General features: G+C 43.4%; 1 protein-coding gene across 5 annotated transcripts in view; it reads right to left on the bottom strand.

The window, feature by feature from the left end:
- Positions 1–23,922, bottom strand: part of TMEM135 (transmembrane protein 135) — a 217,105-nt gene that overhangs the window by 28,350 nt on the left and 164,833 nt on the right. For all 5 annotated transcript variants that reach the window (XM_064169637.1, XM_064169659.1, XM_064169648.1 and 2 more), the window contains one exon: positions 1,189–1,230. In XM_064169637.1, coding sequence (XP_064025707.1) covers positions 1,189–1,230 — 42 coding nt within the window. The remainder of the gene's footprint in view (positions 1–1,188; positions 1,231–23,922) is intronic.

Genomic DNA, 23,922 nt, shown 5'->3' with positions numbered 1-23,922 from the left:
ATCTTCAAAATGGTTTTGCTCCCACAAAAAGCATCAACTTTGTTTTGCTTGGCTTCATCTTTAGTCCTTTTTCTTTACCCAGAAGTTGATACTGTCAATAGATCAGCTCACCATAGATGGAGATTTATTGTGTATTAAGGACACCACAGGAGACAATGGCTTAAAAAGCTTGGATGAGGCACTTAGTGCCATGGTCTAGTTAACTGGACAGGCTGGCTGATAGGTTGGACTGATCTTGGAGGTCTCTTCCAACCTGGTTGATTCAATGATTCTATGTTTCTTAACTCTTGGCACTGTAATCCAAGTTATACTGAACTGTGGTAGGCTTGCTGAAGGTATAAAGATGCTGGTTTTCAGTATGTGCCTGTGAACCTGTGACTTCAGAAAGCACCATTTCTACAAGTTGCTCTAGGAGCATTTCTAGACTATAGACTGAATAACTTAACTATTTGCAACTCATATCAAATTCCATGGCTGTTTTGTAGCTGCAAACTCTATAAAACATCTCACACTACCAACATCAAGCCTGTCTTGCTTGACTTCATCTGTTTTCAACACCTGTGAGCTGACATTGTCCATGCACCAGGCTGACCCAAGTGGTAGACAGGCAACAGAGTACGTAAGGGAAAGGTAAGAATAATCTGTCTTTGTATTTCTGACACAAGGAGAACTCTGTACAACTACCACAAATAAATGAGTAACAGCAGAGGGTCTTGTCGCAGAGTAAATCCTAGGAGAGCCTGGATTACAATGGCAGACAAGATTGAGTGGCATTTTGAGGACATCTCAAATGAATATATAACAACATTTGGCTGCTGGTTACAGAAGCACTGATGTTCATTAAACAGCTTGTAAATGAAGCAAGCAAACTTCAAGTCAAAACACAGCAGTTATCCGCTTCCAGGAGAGTATCAAGGATCACATATTCCAGTTTTAGAAAGAGAAAAGATTCATGACCCTTCGAAGCCATTCAACTGTATGTCTGTGTTTCATTTAAGAACAGTTCCCAATATAAAAACTTTCCTCTCTTGCCAGCACATTATGCCTTCTTCAAAATATTCTGGAAACCCCAAAAGCTGGAAAAGTTTTACAATAGCATCATTTTTCTAAGGAATACTCTTTTCACACAGCACAGCTGCCGCTGTACATCTTCCCTCTATGCTACATACCCACAGAAACTTTACTTACTTCAGTGCAGAGTATGTAAATCCTTTCAAGCCATCTTTGCACCTGAAAAATAAACCAAACATTTCTTTCTGTAGTGGGCTGCTTTCAATAAAAAGTGTTATACATCAAATATTGCATAGAAGGACAAACGTTAGCTTCTCATTAATCAAAACCAGCACATCTGTAACAACTCTGTGGCTGTTCTCAACTTCATAGTTGTCATCACAACCTTGGGACATGCCAGAAACAAAGCAGAGCATACAAATGCCAGTGCTTCTCTCCTTTACTCAGAGCAAGAGTGGAGAAATTTTTAAAGCATGGTGACAGACCACTGGAGTGAGGAGTGGAAGACTTCATATGAGAAAGAATTGTTGCTTTATAGAAAAGAAGTCATGAAATATGTTGCCATAAGGAGAAAAAGGAGGTTTGGATCTCAACTGAACACCCACCCTCCTGTGTGGGAATGGTGGTTGTGACTTTGAGATGAATTGTTCCACTTTGCACAGTGCTGACCTCTGCAGCTCACTACCTGAAGAAGACTCAATCTAGGAGTCCCAGGTTTTCAATTATATAGTGGTTGTGCTCATGCTGAGTTAGATTACATACATCCTTCCTCACAGATGATAAGGTTCCTTGTGTGAGTAATGACCACAGAAAGCACCCATAAATGACTGCGAAAGGTTTAGGTTATTGACCTTCTTCTGCCTAGGATAGAACAAAAGGACCTGAAGCTTGCAGCCATCACAGATCCTTCCTGGAAAATTTCTCACTGTCGTGCTGGTAGCAAAGCAAAGAGCAGATATGGGCTGGGGAATACAACTGAGTGGGAAATGAATGATGGTAAAAATGCATTCCTGGCACAACACATGAAGAACAAGCTAGTATTCTATCAATACCACCATTTCAGAGTGGCTTTCCAGCCACTCTGTCCCCAGCCTGTAGCACAACCCCAAGCAGTGCTACACACTGGGGACAGAGTGGCTGGAGAGCAGACAGGAAGAAATGGATCTGGGAGTACTGGTAGACAGTAGCTGAAGATGAGCCAGCAGTGTGCCCAGGTGGCCAAGAGAGCCAATGGCCTCCTGGCCTGGATCAGGAACAGTGTGGCCAGTAGGACAAGGGAGGTTATTCTGCCCCTGTACTCAGCACTGGTCAGGCCACACCTTGAGTGCTGTGTCCAGTTCTGGACTCCTCAGTTCAAGAGAGATGTTGAAAACCTGTCCAGGTAAGGGCGACAAAGCTGGTGAGGGGCCTGGAACACAAACCCTATGAAGAGAGGCTGAGGGGAGGGAGCTGAAGTTGTTTAGCCTACAGAAGAGGAGGTTCAGGGGTGACCTCACTGCTGTCTACACTACCTGAAGGGAGGTTGTAGCCAGGTGGGGTTGGTCTCTTCTGCCAGGCAAGCAGCAACAGAACAAGGGGACAGAGTCTCAAGTTGTGTTGGGGGAGGTCTAGGCTGGATGTTGGGAGGAAGTTCTTGCCAGAGAGAGTGATTGGCATTGCAATGGGCAGCCCAGGGTGGTGGTGGAATTGCCATCCCTGGAGGTGTTCAAGCAAAGACTGGCTGAGGCACTTAGTGCCATGGTCTAGTTGATTGGCCAGGGCTTGGTGCTAGTTTGGACTGGATGATCTTGGAGGTCTCTTCCAATCTCTGATTCTCTGATTCTGTGATTCAAGAACACACCAAGATGGTGGTCACAAAAGCTTCAGAAGTAGGAGTGGGTGAACACAACCCTTCACCTTCTGCCAGCGGAGACCTATCATTTGAAATCACTACACCTAAAATATTGCTCACATGTAGATGATCTATAGGAGCTCGATGTAAACACACAGCAAAACAACTGCTCCCCGTAGCCTGAATTAATATTGCACTCTGCAACCAAGGACATGTAAACATTTCACTTTTCTGACTGCTTTACCTACGGAATTCAGAAGCTGAAAATTATCACATCACTTGTCCAGAAAGATGGACTGAAGGACAGATTGAAACAACTGCTGAATGACAGACAAACAAGTGAAATCAGCTTTGCTCAGAGGTCACAGCCAATTCCCTGCAGAACTACAGAGCTCAAAATGCTGAGGGTTTATACATACCTTATCCCCAGAACCAGGATCTGGTATCCCAAATGACATTTCAAACCCACAACTTTGTGTCCTTTGAGTCAAGGGTGTCTGCAAGCTGCAGCTCAAGAATAAGGTCCTAGTTTCTACTTTCCCAGTAAACTTAAACCACACACAAACTGGCATGTAAGAGTTTCTAGAATAATACTGAAACAGAAAAGTAATTACAGTATAAGCATAACAGTGTTTTTGACTTAATCATTCCAATGCAACTGCACTTTCAGTTGCAAGAGTGCAATTATTCCTTGACTGCACCACCAGATGTCCCTGCCCAACTAGTGCTGGAACAGACCTGACCGATGCCAGCTGACAACTCATGTGCTTTAAACCAATCTCCAAGGACTTTGTCATCCAGACATTTTCTTCACTATTAGTGAAAATCAAAAGACATTTGAATCACCAAAAGAGACCAAAGCACCCCAGCCCTCTCCTCATTTCTCCAAGATTCAAAAAGAGTTCTAGTGCCTATTCTGATTACATGACTAAAGTCAAGACTATGCAATATTTGTACTGCTCTTACTTTTCTCATCTTGTTAATTAGAGCTACAGCTTTGCAATCTGCACAGCTGAATATGTAGTTCAATAAGTAAACCCAGTAAAGATGAAATTCCACTTTTCCCCATTAACTTCTTTAAATTAAAACACAGTACAAAAGTGCAATTTAAGTTGTGAAACAGAATTTCATTCTGCCTTCTGTCTATAATATCTTGTGTAAAGTCATTAATTAAAACTAATAGGTACATGGAAATAGTGAGTACTAAGGGCATCAAAACCAGCAGTCCTAGAGAAAGAACACTGTTGACTAAGAGTAACTTACACTGTAATTTTGCCTCCCTTGGCATGACAATTTTGCTCTTACAAATGAAACAGCAACCAGCAGAAACCCTGGAAATCTAAATGTTGGCTTTCCATCATGAATTCTGTACATTGAAGTTTTCAGAACACTGACCTAGAGATTGAAATTGTCTTATTTGTTCGCTCACCAGGCACACAACATGAATGGCAACACAAAAACCCTCTTCACACTGACTTCAAACATTTTGGGGTTTGGTTTGTTTTTTGCAAGAGGGGACCAGAACAGAAGAAGACAACAAAACTCCATGTATGGAGATCACAAATTCAGTGACTGGCCTGGAGGGTGACTGCAGAGCCACAATGCGAGCTGCACATGGCAAGTTTCATGAACACCTGGCTGCTAATAACTGGACTAAGACTAATGATTTGCTTCATACAGCCACTAATTGGTAATAATAATGCCACCACTAATTGGTAATAATAACTTTTACTCAACGCTTCAGTGCTCAAGGGGTGAAAAAGCCTGCACTTGGCTGCTGACCCCTGCCAGCCACTCACGCTGCAAATGAACACAGCAAAATGCCTTAGGTGTGCCCAGAGACAGGGAAAAAATCAGCAGTGTATTATAAGCATTTGGGAGGATATTATTCATACTAGAAAGTCTGAGATAAAGGGCAAGCTGTATGCTATTAGAGCTACTCAGCATAGCTCATCTCTGCTACACTCTCACAACTGTCTTGATGGTTCCAGTATGATCTGCTCTAGGTGATCCTGCTCTGGCAGGGGGGCTGGATCAGATGATCTTTCAAGGTCCCTTCCAGCCTCTGACATTCGATGATTCTATGATTCTTGTCTGGATGTGTGTCTGTGTGACCTGCCCTAGGTGATCCTGCTTTGGCAAGGGGATTGGACTTCATCTCCAGAGGTCACTTCCAACCAGGGAGGTGGTGGAGTCACCATCCCTGGAGGTGTTCAAGAAAAGACTGGATGAGACACTTAGTGTCATGGTCTAGTTGACTGGCTAGGGCTGGGTGCTAGGTTGGACTGGATGATCTTGGAGGTCTCTTCCAACCTGGTTGATTCTATTACCTTCTATTCTATGATTCTAACCCTTACCATTCTATCATAGTATGATTCCCACCATTGTGAATGTCCTAGGGACCAGATCCCCAGCTGCAGGAGAGTGCCACTGTTTTTTGCCTAGACAGCAGTAATTTAAAGGGCACCATAACCTGGTTATATTTCCCCATCACAGGAGAATTTGCCACTGGTAGAAAGCCAGCAGCACCAGCAACTCTTCCAGCTGTGCCTGCAAGGCAGCACAGCTGATCACCCAGCAGAAATACTTTGCTCCATTCTAGGTTGGCTTTAGCCAGAGCCACGGTGGGAGCCAGAAGAACAAACAGCAATAAATTTAGGTTCTCCAAATTCCCCTGCTGGGACAGCTTTGGCACATGAGCAAACAGGGTCAATTTTAATTGTGCATATTTATAAATCAAATTTAACTTATGGTCAAATACATTTATTTTTTACTTAAAGAAAACAGCAAAAGTGGAATAAAGCCAAGCCTTGGTACTCCCTAGACTTCCACCAAGACACAAACTATCTCTATTTATATTTGTGTATGGAAAGAGGTGCTGTACATGACATTACTCTCCCTCTATCATGTGGGAAGGAGAAGTTCCCACACTGGACTGTAAGGCTGGATGCCAGCAATCATATTTTGAGTGGTTTTTATTAGTATGTCTTCTCATAACTCTTGTAAAGATTTTCTCCACGACCTTTCCATATGCTGTGCACAATAAGTCATCTGAGGAAACAAGTCACTTTTCACCCATGGAACTGGGAAAGAGAAAGCAGCTCTCAGCAACAACACATGCCATGTTTAACAACATGCCTATACTGCTTATCACAGTATCACAGTATCACCAAGGTTGGAAGAGACCTCACAGATCATCAAGTCCAACCCTTTATGTTCTCCTTCAGGGTAAATTAGAAACTGCTATATGCAGAGGTCTCATTATAGCCATGTGGGGAGGAAGCACTACAAACAGAAGGCATTTGTTCTGCCCACAGACCTGTTGGGGGAACTGCTGTGTCAGAGAATCATAGAATCAGTCAGGGTTGGAAGGGACCACAAAGATCATCTAGTTCAAATCCCCCTGTCATGGGCAGGGACACCCTACCCTAGAGCAGGCTGGCTATGGATACATCCAGCCTGGCCTCAAACACCTCCAGCAATGGGGCCTCAACCACCTCCCTGGGCAGCCCATTCCAGCCTCTCACCACTCTCATGCTGAGCAACTTCCTCCTCATGTCCATCCTGAACCTACCCATCTCCAGCTTCACTCCATTCCCCCTAGTCCTGTCACTACTTGAGAGCCTAAAAAGTCCCCCACAGCTTTTTTGTAGGCCCCCTTCAGATACTGGAAGGTCACAAGAAGGTCACCTGGGAGCCTCCTCTTCTCCAAACTGAACAGCCCCAACTCTTTCAGTCTGTCCTCATAGCAGAGCTGCTTCAGCCCTCTGAGCATCCCAGTGGCCCTTCTCTGGACACACTCCAGCATCTCCACATCCTTCTTGTAATAGGGGCTCCAGAACTGGATGCAGCACTCCAGGTGTGGTCTCAGCAGAGCAGAGTAGAGTGGGAGAAATCACCTCCCTCCATCTGCTGGCCACACTTCTGGTGTAGACCAGGATCTGGTTGGCTTTCTGGGCTGCAAGTGCACACTGCTGCCTCATGCTGAGCCTCTCGTCCACCAGCACCCCCAAGTTAAGGTGTCTTGTTTCACAAAGAAAGGATGTTCATAGTGACAGAATGTGATTGCCTCTGAACACACCAGCTATATCCCTTGATGTAGGAACTAAAAGCTATCTACAGTCCTCTGTAAGCTGTGTTGAACTCTAGAGGATACTCCATTTTCTCTTTTAAGCACTTGAGAGAGATTATTACACTCAAAAAGAAAACTCAACCCAAAGGAGTATCCGTAGTTCAAACTAAGTTATGGTCCCTTCACAGATGCACAAATGTTTTTGTAGATCCACCAAAATGGAATCACATCTCTCATAGACACTGAGCAATTATCATATCAAGGCACCTGGAGATTCTGAGAGCAAAAATAATCTGTTCCATGCACCATGTGCTGCGAGCTTTAACACTTCCCCCAGTATCAAATCTAAGCCCTTTCTTTGTGCTGTTTCCACATCCTGACTTTTCCCAGATGATGTGCAAGCAGAAATAATCACCCAGTTTTCACTCTTCCTCCACTTCAGCAGGATTTGGGGGGGGGTGGTGGAACTTGATAGCAAAACTTTCCTTTCTCTCTTCTCAACCAAGGGTTAGGAAGGAAAATGCACCATGTCAGACCATATAACCACAGGAGAACCAAGGACACTAGGTGGTGGAAGACTGGAGCAGGTTGCACAGGGAGGTGGTGGAGGCCTCATCAATGGAGACATTCAAGATCAGGATTGTTTGGGCTTTGAGCAACCTGATCTAGCTGGGGATGTTCCTGCTTACTGCAAGGGGGCTGGACTAGATGACCATCAAAGGTTCTTTCCAACCTAATGCATTATATGACAACATGACACCACCACACTTGGAGCTGCCTCCTCCAAGACTCAAAGGAATCACAAGGCAAAACTTGTGACTTGTGCAGAGGAAATCCAGAGGCAAATGTAAGGGGGAAAAAAAAAGGATTTATAATCTGTTTCTCTTATGAATTTTCCCTTTTCAAGATTACACATTTATTTTCTTTCTACCATTACTTGCAGGTCTCACCTATTCATAGAATCATAGAATCAACGAGGTTGGAAGAGACCTCCAAGATCATCCAGGCCAACCTAGCACCCAGACCTAGCCAGTTAACTAGACCATGGCAATAAGTGCCTCAGCCAGGCTTTGCTTGAACACCTCTAAAGGATTATAACAAAAAAAGTGTGTCTATTAGAAGATGTGAAAAATTAAGTGAAGTCAGTAGAATTGTAGTGGAAACCCTTATAAAAAATATAGTCCCTATCCCTGGAGGAACTTGGAGTCATGCAGATGAGGTGCTTAGGCATATGGTTTAGTCAGAGACTTATCAGTGTTAGGCCAATGACTGGACGTGATCACAGAATCAGAGAATCAACCAGGTTGGAAGAGACCTCCAACATCATCCAGTCCAACCTAGCACCCAGCCCTAGCCAGTCAACTAGACCATGGCACTAAGTGCCTCAGCCAGACTTTGCTTCAACACCTCCAGGGACAGCAACTCCACCACCTCCTTGGGCAGCCCATTCCAATGCCAATCACTCTCTCTGCCAACAACTTCCTCCTAACATCCAGCCTAGACCTCCCCCCGAACAACTTGAGACTGTGTCCCCTTGTTCTGTTGCTGCTTGCCTGGCGAAGAGACCAACCCCACCTGGCTGCAGCCTCCCTTCAGGTAATTGTAGACAACAATGAGGTCCCCTGAGCCTCCTCTTCTCCAGGCTAAACACCCCCAGCTCCCTCAGCCTCTCCTCATAGGGTTTGTGTTCCAGGCCTATAATGATGATATCTGCAGCAATTCTATCTCACACGGAGACCTGTGCTAAATTTATCTACTGTCAAATTTTCCTCTGGCTTTTTCTACTGGAACTCTGTAACTAGGAAAACCACCAAGAAAAGGCAAAAAAATAAAACAGAAAAAGGGAGAGTAAAGCTGTTGGAGCTGCTTTTTTGCAAGCAGAATTAATGATAATTGCAAGTGAATCAGTATTTCAGTGAGGAAAAATCTCTCTTGTACGGATGGACTGATTAATTCCAGCATTCAAGAGAAACGGATACAAGATTTGCCTTCCCCAAATGATCCCATAACTGGATTTAAGGGAAATGTATGGCTGCTTGCTTTGTTTCAACTTGGGGGAAATGTGATTATGAGGAGATGATCCATTTATATTTTTATATTACATTACCTCTATCTCTGACATTTAATAAAAATGACATATGGAATCGGAATAAACTCATAATGAAATGCAAAGCTATAAAGATTTAAATGGCATTAACAACGATTTTGATATGCCCAGGCCACTATTAGGTTAGGTTACAGAGTGAACACGAAGATAAAGATTAATGAGTATGATGGTTTGGGTGTTACCCGCCCCTTACACTTAAGTAAATCACCCAGACTAGACTCAGCCAAGCTGGAAATTGAATTAAGCTTTATATTTACAGGTTAGCACAATATAGAAGCAGATATTTACAGTATATACAGTTATAGACAGAACTATATAAGTTAAAAAAGTAATACAGAAACACAACAGCCCTCACAGAAACCTGAGTTCCCAGGAGGGGCTCTCAACCACACTTCCACCATCCTCCCACTCCTCTACCTTACCCCAGATCTTGCCTTATGCCCAAGGAAGATTGGAGGGTTGCCAGGGGGGTTAGGGAGCAGATGGATTAGTCACAAAGATGGCAGGTTAGGTTAGAGAGAGAAAAGTTCAGCCCAAAGCCCAGGCAGCAACTGTGTTATCTTTGTTTATGTTCTTGTTTCTACACATCTCAGCAAGCTTACGAGTGAAGTAGACATCACCACTGCTTCCTTTTTCACAGCCTGTAATCTAATTCTTCTCACCAAAACATTCTAGCTAGGCTCAAACTAGCACAACGAGCTACTTGTAATGACTTGAAGTAAGATTTTCACTCTGTTACTCAAAAATATTCTTCACTGTTTGGAGTGTAGAACACTAATGAAATCACCAAGACTGTAAGAACCAGGTATTGATCCACAAGCATTGAGATAACATCGGTTTGCTTCTACACTCCAGCTAAACAACCATGCTGCAATCTGTTGAAACTTTTATTTCTGGCTATATGATGTTTCTTTGTGATGACTGCCCCATGCAGATTTATCTGCTTGCCTGGACTTCACACACAGATCTCTGTTGTGTGTAGAAACACCTCTGAGGTGTGTGAGTATGATAGGAAGTCTTGAAAACACATTAAAATCCAAAACCTGTGCTTGACGAACCAATGAGTTAATAAAGTATTTGCATACAGCTTCAGAAAGCACTAATTTGAGAACCAAATCTTAGTGCTACCATAGAAATTCACTTCAGTAACTCCCTTGTTGGCTTATACTGCAGAAAGGGACCAGACTTAGAATCATAGAATCAGCTAGATTGGAAGAGATCTCCAAGACCATCCTGTCTAAGCTATCATCCTGCCTTATCCAACCAACTAGACCATGGCACTAAGTGCCTCATCCAGGCTTTTCTTCAACACCTCCAGGGATAGTGCCTCCACCACCTCCCTGGGCAGCCCATTCCAATGCCAATCACTCTCTCTGTGAAGAACTTCCTCCTAACATCCAGCCTATACCTTCCCCAGCACAACTCTTATTCCAATGTACTTGAACTAGTCCTGAAGGCAACTCTTTTAAGGGCACATGGACACATGGAGTTATCTACAGGAAGCTCAGAATACAAGCTGAAACACTCTTGTCCAGGCAAGTTGGTCACATCAAGAAAAGCAATGATTAAACTGACCTGGAAATGGGACTAGCACTGCACAACACTACTGTGCCACAAAACCCTAACAGGTCAATGACAATGAGCTCCTATGTCTCCATTAAAATCTACCTCACACAAAACCAACATGTCATTAGAAAATCACAAAAATTTGGCATTTCATAACAGGCAAAGCTTAAGCATTGCTATTTAAGGGGGGAAAGAAGATTCTATTCAGCCCTATATTCAAGATAAGCAGCATAACTAATAGCATACTTGTGATGTGTCACATCTGCTTTTGTCAGCTACTGAAAAAGTAGCATAATCTTCATATTTCCAGCCCCAGGTCATCTTATTTCTAGAGAAGGTCAGTTGCAGAATGATTATGAGCCACCAACGTGACTGCTTTAGGGAAAAAGCTAAAGTAACTTCAGGATGCTTTAGACAAGTTATTTTTTAAGTTAAACAAAAAACATCACACAGTCTGGGAAAGGAGGAATTAGACAAAACTGCAATTCAACTGGCTTCCTGAGGAGGAAGGTGCCTACTGTGAGAAACCATCACACATAAACAGACATTGTAAGCACCTGGAACACAATCATGAGTGCATGTCTGAGAATCAACGTGTGCTATATCAATTGTTTTTTTAAATCATCAACAAAATCCACCCTCACACACACTCCCCTTTTAAAACAAGTGTGGAAGGTCACACCCAAGTCCCTACCCCACCAGAGGTGCCTCATCCAGTCTTTTCTTGAACATCTCCAGGGATGAAGACTCCACCACCTCCCTGGGCCACTCATGATTTCTTTCAGCTCTTTCATTTTATATTAACAGATGTAGGGGATGGAAAAGTGGACATCCTCCAGAGCTGAAGATTTTTTTGTCCTAATAACAGGGACACTCTGAAGGCACTGTTCTACCCAAGTCAGCCCTGCAAGCTGAGAAAAGCCTCAGAGAAATACTAAATAAAGGCAAGCAAACAAGGTTTCAACTTTGAATTTACAAGTTGGTTGTCAGAAATGTCTTTCACTTTTGATGTTAAAAGTCACAAATGTAACCCATTTTTATTCTACAGTAAAATCTGTGTTGTCCTCATTTCAAACTTAGATAGAAAGCTCAACATACTTTGTTGTTCCTGAAAATATCAAGTCAATAAAACGCATGGCAAACAAACCTTCACGTGGCTGCAATCTCAGCAGGTCCAGGAAGAGAAGCTGTTGGATAATATTTGTTATCCAAAAGCAAAGGTCAGTTTTGGACCTTAAGTTCAGCTATGAGAACCTGAAGAAAAAGTACCCCTCGGTGTTCCCTCAGTTATGGGTCAAGAAAAGATGTGCAACCACGTAAATAAATCCATATGGTCACGATACGCACCTAAAAAAGGGAGACAACTTAGCTGTGAAATGCAACCAAGGGTCACCCTAAATGGGCCAGAAAGCACATCTGCCACTACTTCTGTGTTTGATAAAGATGAGCAGCCAACAGGAATTAACTGTTCTGCTTGCTTGTGCCAGGTACTTGTCTCCAAAGTCAACATTTCGTAAGAAACTCTGTCAACTGTGACTGATGGACCAAGGATTGTCAACTTGAAGATGTGGGATGTGCTTGTACACATCCAGGTTAACCAGCCCACCCTTTCTTTCCTTTTGCTGGGAGTTTTCTTGTATGGAATGCTTCAGGAGACATTTTATATCTCAATCTTGCTTCTGAGATAAGTTCACTGTATAATGCTTTAGTAAGAACAAACAAAGGAATTTCCAGTGACATATTCCTTCCATTTCCAGAAGAAACACCGAGAGGTAGCAAACTAAAGACAGAATGTAATGATTAAAGGAAGCTTTTGGTCCACTTGACCTGCTAATACTACGTATTTTAACAGCAAAGGAGGAAAATCAGAGGACAAAAGATTTGCATCATGAAATATTTCTTGAGTTCTGACAGCTTTCCAGTGCAAAAGTTCAGTTTGCAGTAATATCTAGGACATTTGGACTGTTTTCTTGAGGGGATTACATTTCCACATCTTTCTCTGCCCAAGGCAGAACATGTCTGTTTCCTAACTGCACCTGATGCTGACTCACAAAGTGCTCTGGATGCTGCAAAGCCATGAAAGCAGATTAGACAAGGCTGCTTGATTTTTAACTGGCAATAATTAAGTGGAGACTAATCCAAGTTCTAGTGGCATGTTCTTGGCATTTTTTTTAACCACTCTAATATACTCATCAGTGTTACATAAACAGTTTTACAAACTTCATATAGCAGATGGTAATTCTTGGACCTATACCATTTCCAGTGTTTACAAAGAACTTATAAAATGTACTTCATCCAGAAGCCAAGAGTGGAAAAAAATATCATGCTTTCAGAGTTTCACTTGTAATCCAGCAAGTAACAGCTTTACATTAGTAGAACAATCACAAGTCAGCAAAATTATGCTTAAATTGGGCAGGTTATTAATAAGTATGTGAACGAGGCAATGTGTACCAGCTGCAGAGTCATTTAGCTTACCAGCTCATAGATTCATAGAATGGTTTGAGTTGGAAGGGACCTTAAAGATAATCTAGAATTACAGTATCACAGTATCACCAAGGTTGGAAGAGACCTCACAGATCATCAAGTCCAACCCTTTACCACAGAGCTCAAGGCTAGACCATGGCACCAAGTGCCACCTCCAATCCTGCCTTGAACAGCTCCAGGGACGGCGACTCCACCACCTCCCCGGGCAGCCCATTCCAGTGTCCAATGACTCTCTCAGTGAAGAACTTTCTCCTCACCTCCAGCCTAAATTTCCCCTGGAGCAGCTTGAGGCTGTGTCCTCTTGTTCTGGTGCTGGCCACCTGAGAGAAGAGAGCAACCTCCTCCTGGCTACAACCTCCCCTCAGGTAGTTGTAGACAGCAGTAAGGTCACCCCTGAGCCTCCTCTTCTCCAGGCTAAACAATCCCAGCTCCCTCAGCCTCTCCCCTGTCATGGGCAGGGACACCTTCCACTAGACTGGATTATTTAAAGCCTCATCCAACCTGGCTTTGGAGTACCTACCGGGAGGGGGCATCCAAGACCTCCCTGGGCAACCTGTTCCAGTGTCTTACCACCTTCATTCTAAAGAATTTTATTCCTAATATTTAGTCTAAACCTACCCTCCTCAAGCTTCATTATTCATTATTTTCTGATGGCTACTGGCATGCAATAATGGCCAAGAAGAGTAGTACTGTACATGTTTTACTCAAAAGACACTAACAGCCGAAGGTAAAAAAAACTGAGTGTTGGTAAAAGTGAATTAAATTAAAGGTTATGAAATTAGGTAATTGTATGAATGTGCAGATTCATTGTAGATGTTAAACACATACAGAAGACAATTTTTTCAAGTAACTACAAGTGAATTGAATTCTGTCAGGGTTTAGGAAATCCATGGCACTTGTGCAAAAGGGATGATTAGGACTGGAATCAACCAAGAGCTGACGTCTCCCCAAAAAAATGTGAAGAAGCCATGTTTTGAAATGATGTGTTTCAGTCTACAATACTGAGAATAAGGAAAGGATTCATGGCAAGGATTAGGATGCTACAAATCATATGGAACATATGAATAGGAGTCTGTTTCCATGTATCAATAGGGGTTTAATTTCTGCATGAGAAGCTTAAGCAAGGGCACATTCTTTTGTAAAACATCCCACGGGTTTCCTAGAATACACAGACTTGGTAACGTCCTCAGCTCTAACTGTACTGAATAGGTTCTTATAAATCTGATATCAATATTTTATTTAACATTTAAAACAGTAAAAGGTTTGGAATTTAATTCTGAAGAAGGTATAAAGTTCATGACAGGTAGAAAAGAAACTTCTTTCATTCTACAAAGAAATAGTTATTAAGAACTGTTTGTAACTCCTCCAACTTTGTCACTAGCTGCTATCTGAAACCAAGATATCCCATGGAGGGGGGGGAGAAACAACCACAACCCAAAAAAACAACCAACACATAAAACACTCAAACAGCTGGAATTCATCCTCTAGATATAAAATAAATCACTTGCAAGTGAATTCCACACTCAAAGCCCTAACCAGGACACTACACCAGCAACAAACCAAACAAAAGCTAGAAGGAACATTAACATTCCTGGTAACTGCTGTCTACTAATTGCAGAGCCTTAGGACAGCTTCAATAGGAAGGCAGAGACTGAATAGGATTGTCTGATAAATCTACTACTCTTGAACACTCCACACAGTACTCTTGACCTTTGCTCTCAAGTCATTCATGCAAAGGGAGGGTAAAGAGGTTTAGCCCACTCTATTAAATCCTTGTAATTATTTGTTAGAGTTTTAAGTCACCTAGCATGATATACACAGCAATTTGGCAAATCACACATGCTCTTGTCAAACGAAATACAATAGACAACATGGATGTAATTTAAAAGCCTTGAAGGTAGCTTAAAACTTTGTAAGTTTAATTACTCTCCTATTTAACTGGTAGGAATTCCTTGCAGCATACAAATTACAGTAGACAAATTAATCTCCAATTATGCCTAAACCAAACAAATGTGAATTATTTCAAAACTGAAGGACATCAGAATTTTATCTAAAGCTTAAATGCACAACAATGATGGGAAAAACCATACCACAACTGGGTATGAAAAGCAGGGTGTCATCAGACAGCAGCTAAGTCATAAGTCAGTCTCTGGATAGTCAGTTTTTATTCTCAAATTTCACATCCTTAAACAGTTTGCTGTCAAATGTAATATTTCTTTTATGGCGTAATTGGGCTGAAATCTGCCAAATGCACTCTGTAAAACGATTACTTCACCTTATGAATCACTTTCCATCAACATACTTCTCAATACAGCTGTGGTACTTTTGTTCGACAGAAGAACAACAGTTTTACATTGCTGATGCCTCTGTGGCAGAGTGAAGGGTGGATCTGAGGATTCCAGATGGGGTTTTGTATCAATTTACTTGTTCAGAATTCTATTTGTAACTATTTATATTATAAAGATCATTCAAAACACATAATAGTATCTCTATTTTTATCAACACAAAATCACTAATGGATGTGTTTTGTGACATGCTTGCAAAAAAATGACTCCTGGAATCCCCAGTCAAGTTAGGGGTTAAAAAGTCCTACCTCCAGTCCAGAATATCAGAGCTCTGGACTTCATTAGGGAGTAAGTTTTAGCTATCTCTCTAATCCTGCTACTAATGGTGAGGTAGCTGTCAAGCTTTTCTTTTCAAGCACCATGTCTGCAGCACAGGCAGAAGTATTTAAACTGACAATCTAAAAGGACAAAATTGCCAACATCTGCCTTACTCATGCCAAAATCTACCAGAGTATTTCATTAATACTTTCCTCATTTCCAGATTCATGCTCCATTCCCTACAGTCCAGGAAAAGATATGTGCAAGGAGGTTTAGCACATAAGGAGTAGAGGGTAAAAATGCATTGAAAACAATATGCACTATGAATAGCTTCAGTGCTTTCTTCAGTTCTGGGCCCCCCAGTTTAGGAGGGACATTGAGATGCTTGAGTGTGTCCAGAGAAGGGCGATGAGGCTGGGGAGAGGCCTTGAGCACAGCCCTATGAGGAGAGGCTGAGGGAGCTGGGATTGGTTAGCCTGGAGAAGAGGAGGCTCAGGGGAGACCTTATTGCTGTCTACAACTACCTGAGGGGTGGTTGTGGCCAGGAGGAGGTTGCTCTCTTCTCTCAGGTGGCCAGCACCAGAACGAGAGGACACAGCCTCAGGCTGTGCCAGGGGAGATTTAGGCTGGAGGTGAGGAGAAAGTTCTTCACTGAGAGAGTCATTGGACACTGGAATGGGCTGCCCGGGGAGGTGGTGGAGTCGCCGTCCCTGGAGCTGTTCAAGGCAGGACTGGACGTGGCACTTGGTGCCATGGTCTAGCCTTGAGCTCTGTGGTAAAGGGTTGGACTTGATGATCTGAGAGGTCTCTTCCAACCTTGGTGATACTGTGATACTGTGATACTGTGAAATCAGCTGCACAGTCATTTAGTCTACCAGGTCATAGATTCATAGAATGGTTTGAGTTGGAAGGGACCTTAAAGATAATCTAGAATTCCAACTCCCCTGCCATGGGCAGGGACACCTTCCACTAGACAGGATCACTCAGGGCCTCATCCAGCCTGGCTTGAAGCACCTCCAGGGAGGGGGCATTCAAGACCTCCCTGGGCAACCTGTTCCAGTGTCTTACCACCTTCATTCTAAAGAATTTTATTCCTAATATTTAGTCTAAATCTTCCCTCCTCAAGCTTCACTATTCATTATTTTCTGATGGCTACTGGCATGCAATAATGGCCAAGAAGAGTAGTACTGTACATGTTTTACTCAAAAGACACTAACAGCCCAAGGTAAAAGTAATCCTGTAAGAGTTTATTTCACGTTTATCATGTGGACACAACTGCACCACTTGAAAGATCTTCACTGGAAGGAAATGCTCCAAAATACCCTGCAGTTCAATTCTCAGTGCAAATACTCTGAAGAGGCTTCCTCACACAGGATAACAAGGCTCTTGTCCACTGACTCCTGAACCCTTTAGGCAGATCCTTGACACAGTTATCCATGCCTTGCAAATCCAGGCTATTTCTGTGGTTAAGTCAGACAGGCTCAAGAGCAACCCTCCTCTGCATTTTGCACAGCATAGCATTCTCTGTATGTTTTCAATTGAGTGGAATTGTTTTAGCAAGAGGGTGAGTCCATTTATTACTTCATTTGGTGTCTGCAGTCAGCTGTCCTCATGCCCTGCACAACTTAGACTTTGGGCATCTCTATACAGGTAGCATTTTGTTGCTATTTATCTAATTTGCCAGCACATCACAGCACACCACAGTTAGTTAACTTCTCTTCTTTTAAGTACTTTTCTTTGTCTGTTGGGGTTTGGAGTTTTGTTTTGGGGTTTGTTTGTTTATAAAGGTATTTGTCTCCTTTTTCTACTAAAAATTTAAAAGCAAAAAAAGAAGAAGAAGTAAGCTACATTGAGAAGGATTCACATCAACAGTTATGTCTTTTTAGAGACAAGCAAAAGAACAGAATTTTTAAATGTCTACTATTGGCCATACAAGTTTCAATCATTATTTCATCATAGAATCAACCAGGTTGAAAGAGACCTCCAACATCATCCAGTACAACCTAGCACCCAGCCCTGTCCAATCAACTAAACCATGGCACTAACTGCCTCAGCCAGGCTTTGCTTCAACACTTCCAGGGACAGTGACTCCACCACATCCCTGGGCAGCCCATTCCAATGCCAATCACTCTCTCTGGCAACAACTTCCTCCTAACATCCAGCCTAGACCTCCCCACCTCCCCTGGCACAGCTCGAGACTGTGTCCCCTTGTTCTGTTGCTGGTTGCCTGGCAGAAGAGACCAACCCCACCTGGCTGCAGCCTCCCTTCAGGTAGTTGTAGACAACACTGAGGTCTCACCCCTGAGCCTACACTTCTCCAGGCTAAACACTCCCAACTCACTCAGGAGTAAAAGTTCTGTTATATGACATGCCCAGACTGTGGCATCACCAAGGCAAAGGTAGGAAAAAAGATTGTATTGAGGGATCATGCCCCTTTTCCTTCTTATCTAATTAAATGTAATTATCCCAGGAGTGAATAAATTTAATTCTCTGGGAGGGACACCACATTTCTGATGAGCAAATCTTCAGCTGTGACTTTGTTTCAGAAACTCATTGGGATGACTTGCAGCGAAGCCTTGCACTAAGAAAAGAAAAGAAAGGGAAACTAAGAGGTAGATTTTCCTCTACTAAGCATGTGGCATTCAGCTGGATTTAGGCAGGCAGTTCAAGACTCGGTTAAATCTATTTAAATTTAAAAGACATAAAGCACAACTTCAGATCTGGGTGGTCTGTGTAATGTCCAGAAACATATGAATTGGCTGATCTTCAAAATAATAGTTTTCTGATTTCTTTTCCTCAGCTAATAAATTATATCCACTTTTGCAATAAAGGCACAGGCTAGTATCTGACTATACTGTTCCTCTACATCTACTGCTGGATATAGCACTCATATCCATGCATCTCCTCCATTTGAAATAGGTGGGGTCACTGAAAGTATGGATAAAAAGTTAGGGCAGAGGTTTTATAAAGCTTTATAAACAGATGGAAAAATAATGAGGAGGCTCAGGGCGGACCTTATTAGTGTCTACAACTACCTGAAGGGAGGCTGTAGCCAGGTGGGGGTTAGTCTCTTCTCCCAGGCAACCAGCAGTAGAACAAGGGGACACAGTCTCAAGTTGTGCTGGAGAAGGTCTAGGCTGGATGTTAGGAGGAAGTTGTTGGCAGAGAGAGTGATTGGCATTGGAATGCGCTGCCCAGGGAGGTGGTGGAGTCGCTGTTCTTGGAAGTGCCCAAGGAGCAGGGAGGCAGTGAACTATTTGAGGTGGAATTAAACATCCCTCAGGTTTCTACAGCCCCTCTGGGTGCCACAAGAGTCTGTTGCTCTGCATCTTGTCTGGTTGCTCTGCATGCTGTAGAAGTGGCACCTTCTTCACTGTGTACCTTCATTCCTGAGTGTGTAGGGGGTGAACGCTGCCTCTTTATTCCTGAAGATCTCCAAGACTGGCTGAGGCACTTAGTGCCATGGTCTAGTTGTTAGACTAGGGATGGGTGCTAGGTTGGACTGGATGACTTTGGAGGTCTCTTCCAACCTGCTTGATTCTATGATTCCATGGTCTAGTTGTTAGACTAGGGCTGGGTGCTAGGTTGGACTGGATGACCTTGGAGGTCTCTTCCAACCTGCTTGATTCTATGATTCTATATTTCAAAATATATAAATATGATTTTTATTTTATTACTATTGTAAATGCTTGTTATTGTTAACTTTATTATTATAGATATTAAAGAACATAAAAATACTTTCAAATCAATTATCCATCTGTAAAGTCAGCTGCATGTGAGGTGTAGATCTAATTTTTTTTGTCAGAACTCTGCTGAAGACAGAAGAAATCGAGGCAGAAAACAGCAGTAAAACTGAGACCTATCATAAATGGCTATTGATTAATCATAGAATCATAGAATCAACCAGGTTGGAAGAGACCTCCAACATCACCCAGTCCAACCTAGCACCCAGCCCTGTCCAGTCAACCAGACCATGGCACTAAGTGCCTGAGCCAGGCTTTTCTTCAACACCTCCAGGGACAGTGCCTCCACCACCTCCCTGGGCAGCCCATTCCAATGCCAATCACTCTCTCTGGCAATAACTTCCTCCTAACATCCAGCCTAGACCTCCCCTGGCACAACTTGAGACTGTGTCTCCTTGTTCTATTGCTGCTTGCCTGGGAGAAGAGGCCAACCACTTCTATCAGATTTTTCCTGTGATAAGATCAGATTTTCAGAGCACTGAACATCCAACAGTGCTTCTATACAACATCTCAAGATCAGGCAATCCTTCATGAATGTTTAACTGTAACGTAAGATCAACATCCAACTGAACCCAATCTTGGCATATCCTACCTTTCATTATCAACCTCATCAATTTTTATTTCCTAGTTTCCAACTATATCTAATTGTTACACAGGAAATAATTGCTAAGTACTGGTAAGTATTAAGAGAGTATTGAATTTTCCTCCGTGACTAATGTGAATATGAGATATTTCATAAGTACATGTGCTAAATACAGTATTTGCTTTCCCAAGAACAAAATCCATAGTATTTCACAGCTTTGAGTTTGTAGTAAGCATCCATATGAATCTATTCCTACACCATGCCACCCAACACATTGATTGCTGTCTACAACTACCTGAGGGGTGGTTGTGGCCAGGAGGAGGTTGCTCTCTTCTCTCAGGTGGCCAGCACCAGAACAAGAGGACACAGCCTCAGGCTGTGCCAGGGGAAATTTAGGCTGGAGGTGAGGAGAAAGTTCTTCACTGAGAGAGTCATTGGACACTGGAATGGGCTGCCCGGGGAGGTGGTGGAGTCGCCGTCCCTGGGGCTGTTCAAGGCAAGGTTGGACGTGGCACTTGGTGCCATGGTCTAGCCTTGAGCTCTGTGGTAAAGGGTTGGACTTGATGATCTGTGAGGTCTCTTCCAACCTTGGTGATACTGTGATACTGTGAATAAAACACTTGCATGGTCACTTGGCTTGAAAAAAAACTTATCCATTTAGATTTAAAAGAAATAAAGCATAACTTCAGACCTGGGTGGTCTGCATCAAGAAATAGATGAATTGGCTGATCTTCAAAGTAATATTTTTTCTGATTTCTTTTCTTAAACTTTTGCACTGAATCTGATTTCTTCTGCAAGTCTGGCATCGACACATACAATCCCTTGTGCTGCATCTTATTGCCATCAAATGTCCATTAACAGATTGTCTCACCCAAAAGTTTTTGAGAGGCATTGACACCCAACTTCAGGTCAAATGAATTGGAACATCACTTGCTGGTATGCCTGATTGTCTTGGGTTCAAATGCAGGTTCCCAGAGACTCTAATAAATTTAATAGACCCAATGACAATTTATAGAATTTATAGAGTGCCCTCCCCTCTTCCCCCTCCTTTCCCAAAGATAGGGAGAGAGAAAGAGGTAAGCACACCCAAATAAATCAATCTCACTCGATTTGGAAGTTAAAAAAGGAAAAGTTTAACAATAACTTAGAAAAGGTATTGGAGGTAGGGGAGTTTACAAAGGATAAGGAAGGGAAAACAGCAAAAATACAAACAGGGATGGATACAACCCGAGCAATGTGATGGTGTCTCTGCCTCGTGGCTGCCACGTGGTGTGCTGGTATGCAGTGTGAGTGTGTGTGTCGAGAGGGAGCGAAGAAAAGAGAAAGAGACAGGAAGCTCCTCTCTCTTTTATACCACAGGAAGTGGGGGGAGTGAGCTAACCATCACCTGGAATGTGGCCCATCCCTGGGGAGGGGCCAAGACCCCTAGGGTCAGGTTCAGGGTTACGCCCCCCCTGGAGTGTTAACCCTATACACTGATCTCTAAGAACACACTTCCAGCAGCAGTAGTAGAATATCCCATTGCCAGAGCCCAGAGCAGGAAATCTGCTGTTGCAAACAAGGCTCCAGTCGAGCCTAACAGATGACTCTACCTGCACATCATGACCTGAACTCTGATCGTCATCCACCGACGACGCTCATTTCTTCAACGATGAAGAATTTACCAGTCTGAAAGAGCCACAGTAGCTCAGCAGACACCCAGCAGGCCAACTTCCACAGGGCTTCCTCTATAGGTCCTCACGCTACAACAGCTAGACTTTCAGGTGTATTACTAATGTCTACAACTACCTGAGGGGTGGTTGTGGCCAGGAGGAGGTTGCTCTCTTCTCTCAGGTGGCCAGCACCAGAACAAGAGGACACAGCCTCAGGCTGTGCCAGGGGAAATTTAGGCTGGAGGTGAGGAGAAAGTTCTTCACTGAGAGAGTCATTGGACACTGGAATGGACTGCCCGGGGAGGTGGTGGAGTCGCTGTCCCTGGAGCTGTTCAAGGCAGGATTGGACGTGGCACTTGGTGCCATGGTCTAGCCTTGAGCTCTGTGGTAAAGGGTTGGACTTGATGATCTGTGAGGTCTCTTCCAACCTTGGTGATACTGTGACACTGTAATGTTTTCTTCTAATTGCTTCCAAGAAGGAAAGGGAAATTCCTTCTCTTCCATTACCCATTATAGGATTCACAACACACACACACACCATAGAGTACTCAACAACCTGCTTCCTATCAGGCTTTCAAACAAGCACCGTATCAAACTGAAAATACCTTTATCAGTTTTCCAATAGCAGAGGGTCTCAAATTCATGACTAACTCAATGCAGACTTGTTCACATATTATGGGGTCCCACTGCAATCGTGACAGGCTGTCTTGGCTACATCTGAAAGCCTGCTCTTATCTCTCAAAGCTGCAGTAGATCTATGCAGTTTGGTTTGCCCCTTCATGAAATACGCTGCGCGTTGCAGTTCTTTACTGTTCTGATGGCTCTACTTACACATCTTCTCCCAAGAAAGGAGGCAACTGTTTGTTAATATCAGAACTGAAATACATATGGACATCATTTAACAGAAAATTATTGTGTTTTTTTTTAATTCTAGTTTATTGGGTGGTTTGAAAAAGCTATTTCCATCTGGACCTGCTGGAGCGGGTCCAGAGGAGGGCCACCAAGATGATCAGAGGGCTGTAGCACATCTCCTGTGAAGACAGGCTGAAAGAATTTGGGCTGTTCAGCCTGGAAAAAAGAAGGCTCTGGGGAGACCTTATAGTTACATTGCAATATTTGAAAGGGACCTACAGGAAGGCTGAGGAAGGACTGTTTACAAGGGCTTGTAGTAATAAGACAAAAGCTCTCTCTCTCCCTCCCTGCCTGTGGGTAGGGGTAGGTTTGGGTTGGACGAAAGGATGGAGAGTGGCAAAATAATGGGACAGATTGTCCAGGGCTGTGGTTAAGGCCCTGTCCCTGGAGACACAAAATCAAACCCTGGGCAGCCTGATATACCTGGAGGTGTCCCTATCCCTGCAGGGTAGTTGGACAAATTGATCTTTGAGGGTCATCTCCATTCAAACGCCATCCATGAATCTGTGAATCTTAGATCAGATTCCTACTCTTCCAGGACTTCACACAGGTATTGAGAACAAAGAAGCACCACCTCTGCTGCTGGAGAGGGCAGAGCAGGTACAGAAGATTTGCACTGCAGACCTGGCTTTAATGGGCTCTGTCATGGTTGGCCTGATAGGCCAAAAATAGGCTTATCCATGTCCTGGCTTGCCCAGACATGCTTTTTCTGCTCTCTCCACCTTCTGCTGTGGGGAGAAGTAACCACGGGAAAGAGGACAAAGAACCTGGAGCCACTGAGTCTAAGGACTCTGGCCTGTCCAGACATGTTCCCCTGATGCCCCCTCCTTCTGTGCTGGGGGAAGCAACCACAGGAAAGGAAAACAAAAGCCCAGGATTCCCCTAATATGGTCAAGCTCGGCAAAGTGCCATTCTGATTGGTTAGCCTACATCCAAAGTCCCACTAGTCTTGGGCAGCATGGATAAAAAGAGATGAGCAGGTAGCATAGTGTGCTGCTGCTGCCTCATTGTACCCTGAAACTGCCTGTAAACTCCACTGTCTCAAGCTTACCAGGCTCTAAACACCTGTGTGCGATCAGCCTGCACAGCCGCCGTAACACTGCGCATCCTGCCTGCCCCTCTGCAAGGCTTCTGCTGAATCAGGAATCAAGAGGAATCAAGTTAGAGACTATGCTATAGACTCCCAGCTTCCTGACAAAAGAGCCTGGGAAACTCCAAAGCCTCTAATGGCTTTGAGACCACTGACAGCAACCCCTCCACATGCTTTGGGTACTGTCTATACTATTTTGTGAGTAAATACTTAAAGCCTCTTGTAATCCACTAATTGCCTTCTGCCATAAGCCAAAAAGTGCTTCCTG

The sequence above is a fragment of the Pogoniulus pusillus genome, chromosome 3 (genome assembly GCF_015220805.1).
Source record: "Pogoniulus pusillus isolate bPogPus1 chromosome 3, bPogPus1.pri, whole genome shotgun sequence".
In the NCBI taxonomy this organism is placed as follows: domain Eukaryota; kingdom Metazoa; phylum Chordata; class Aves; order Piciformes; family Lybiidae; genus Pogoniulus; species Pogoniulus pusillus.
Note: the sequence above shows the minus strand (reverse complement) of the source record. Positions and strands in the feature narration are given on the sequence as shown.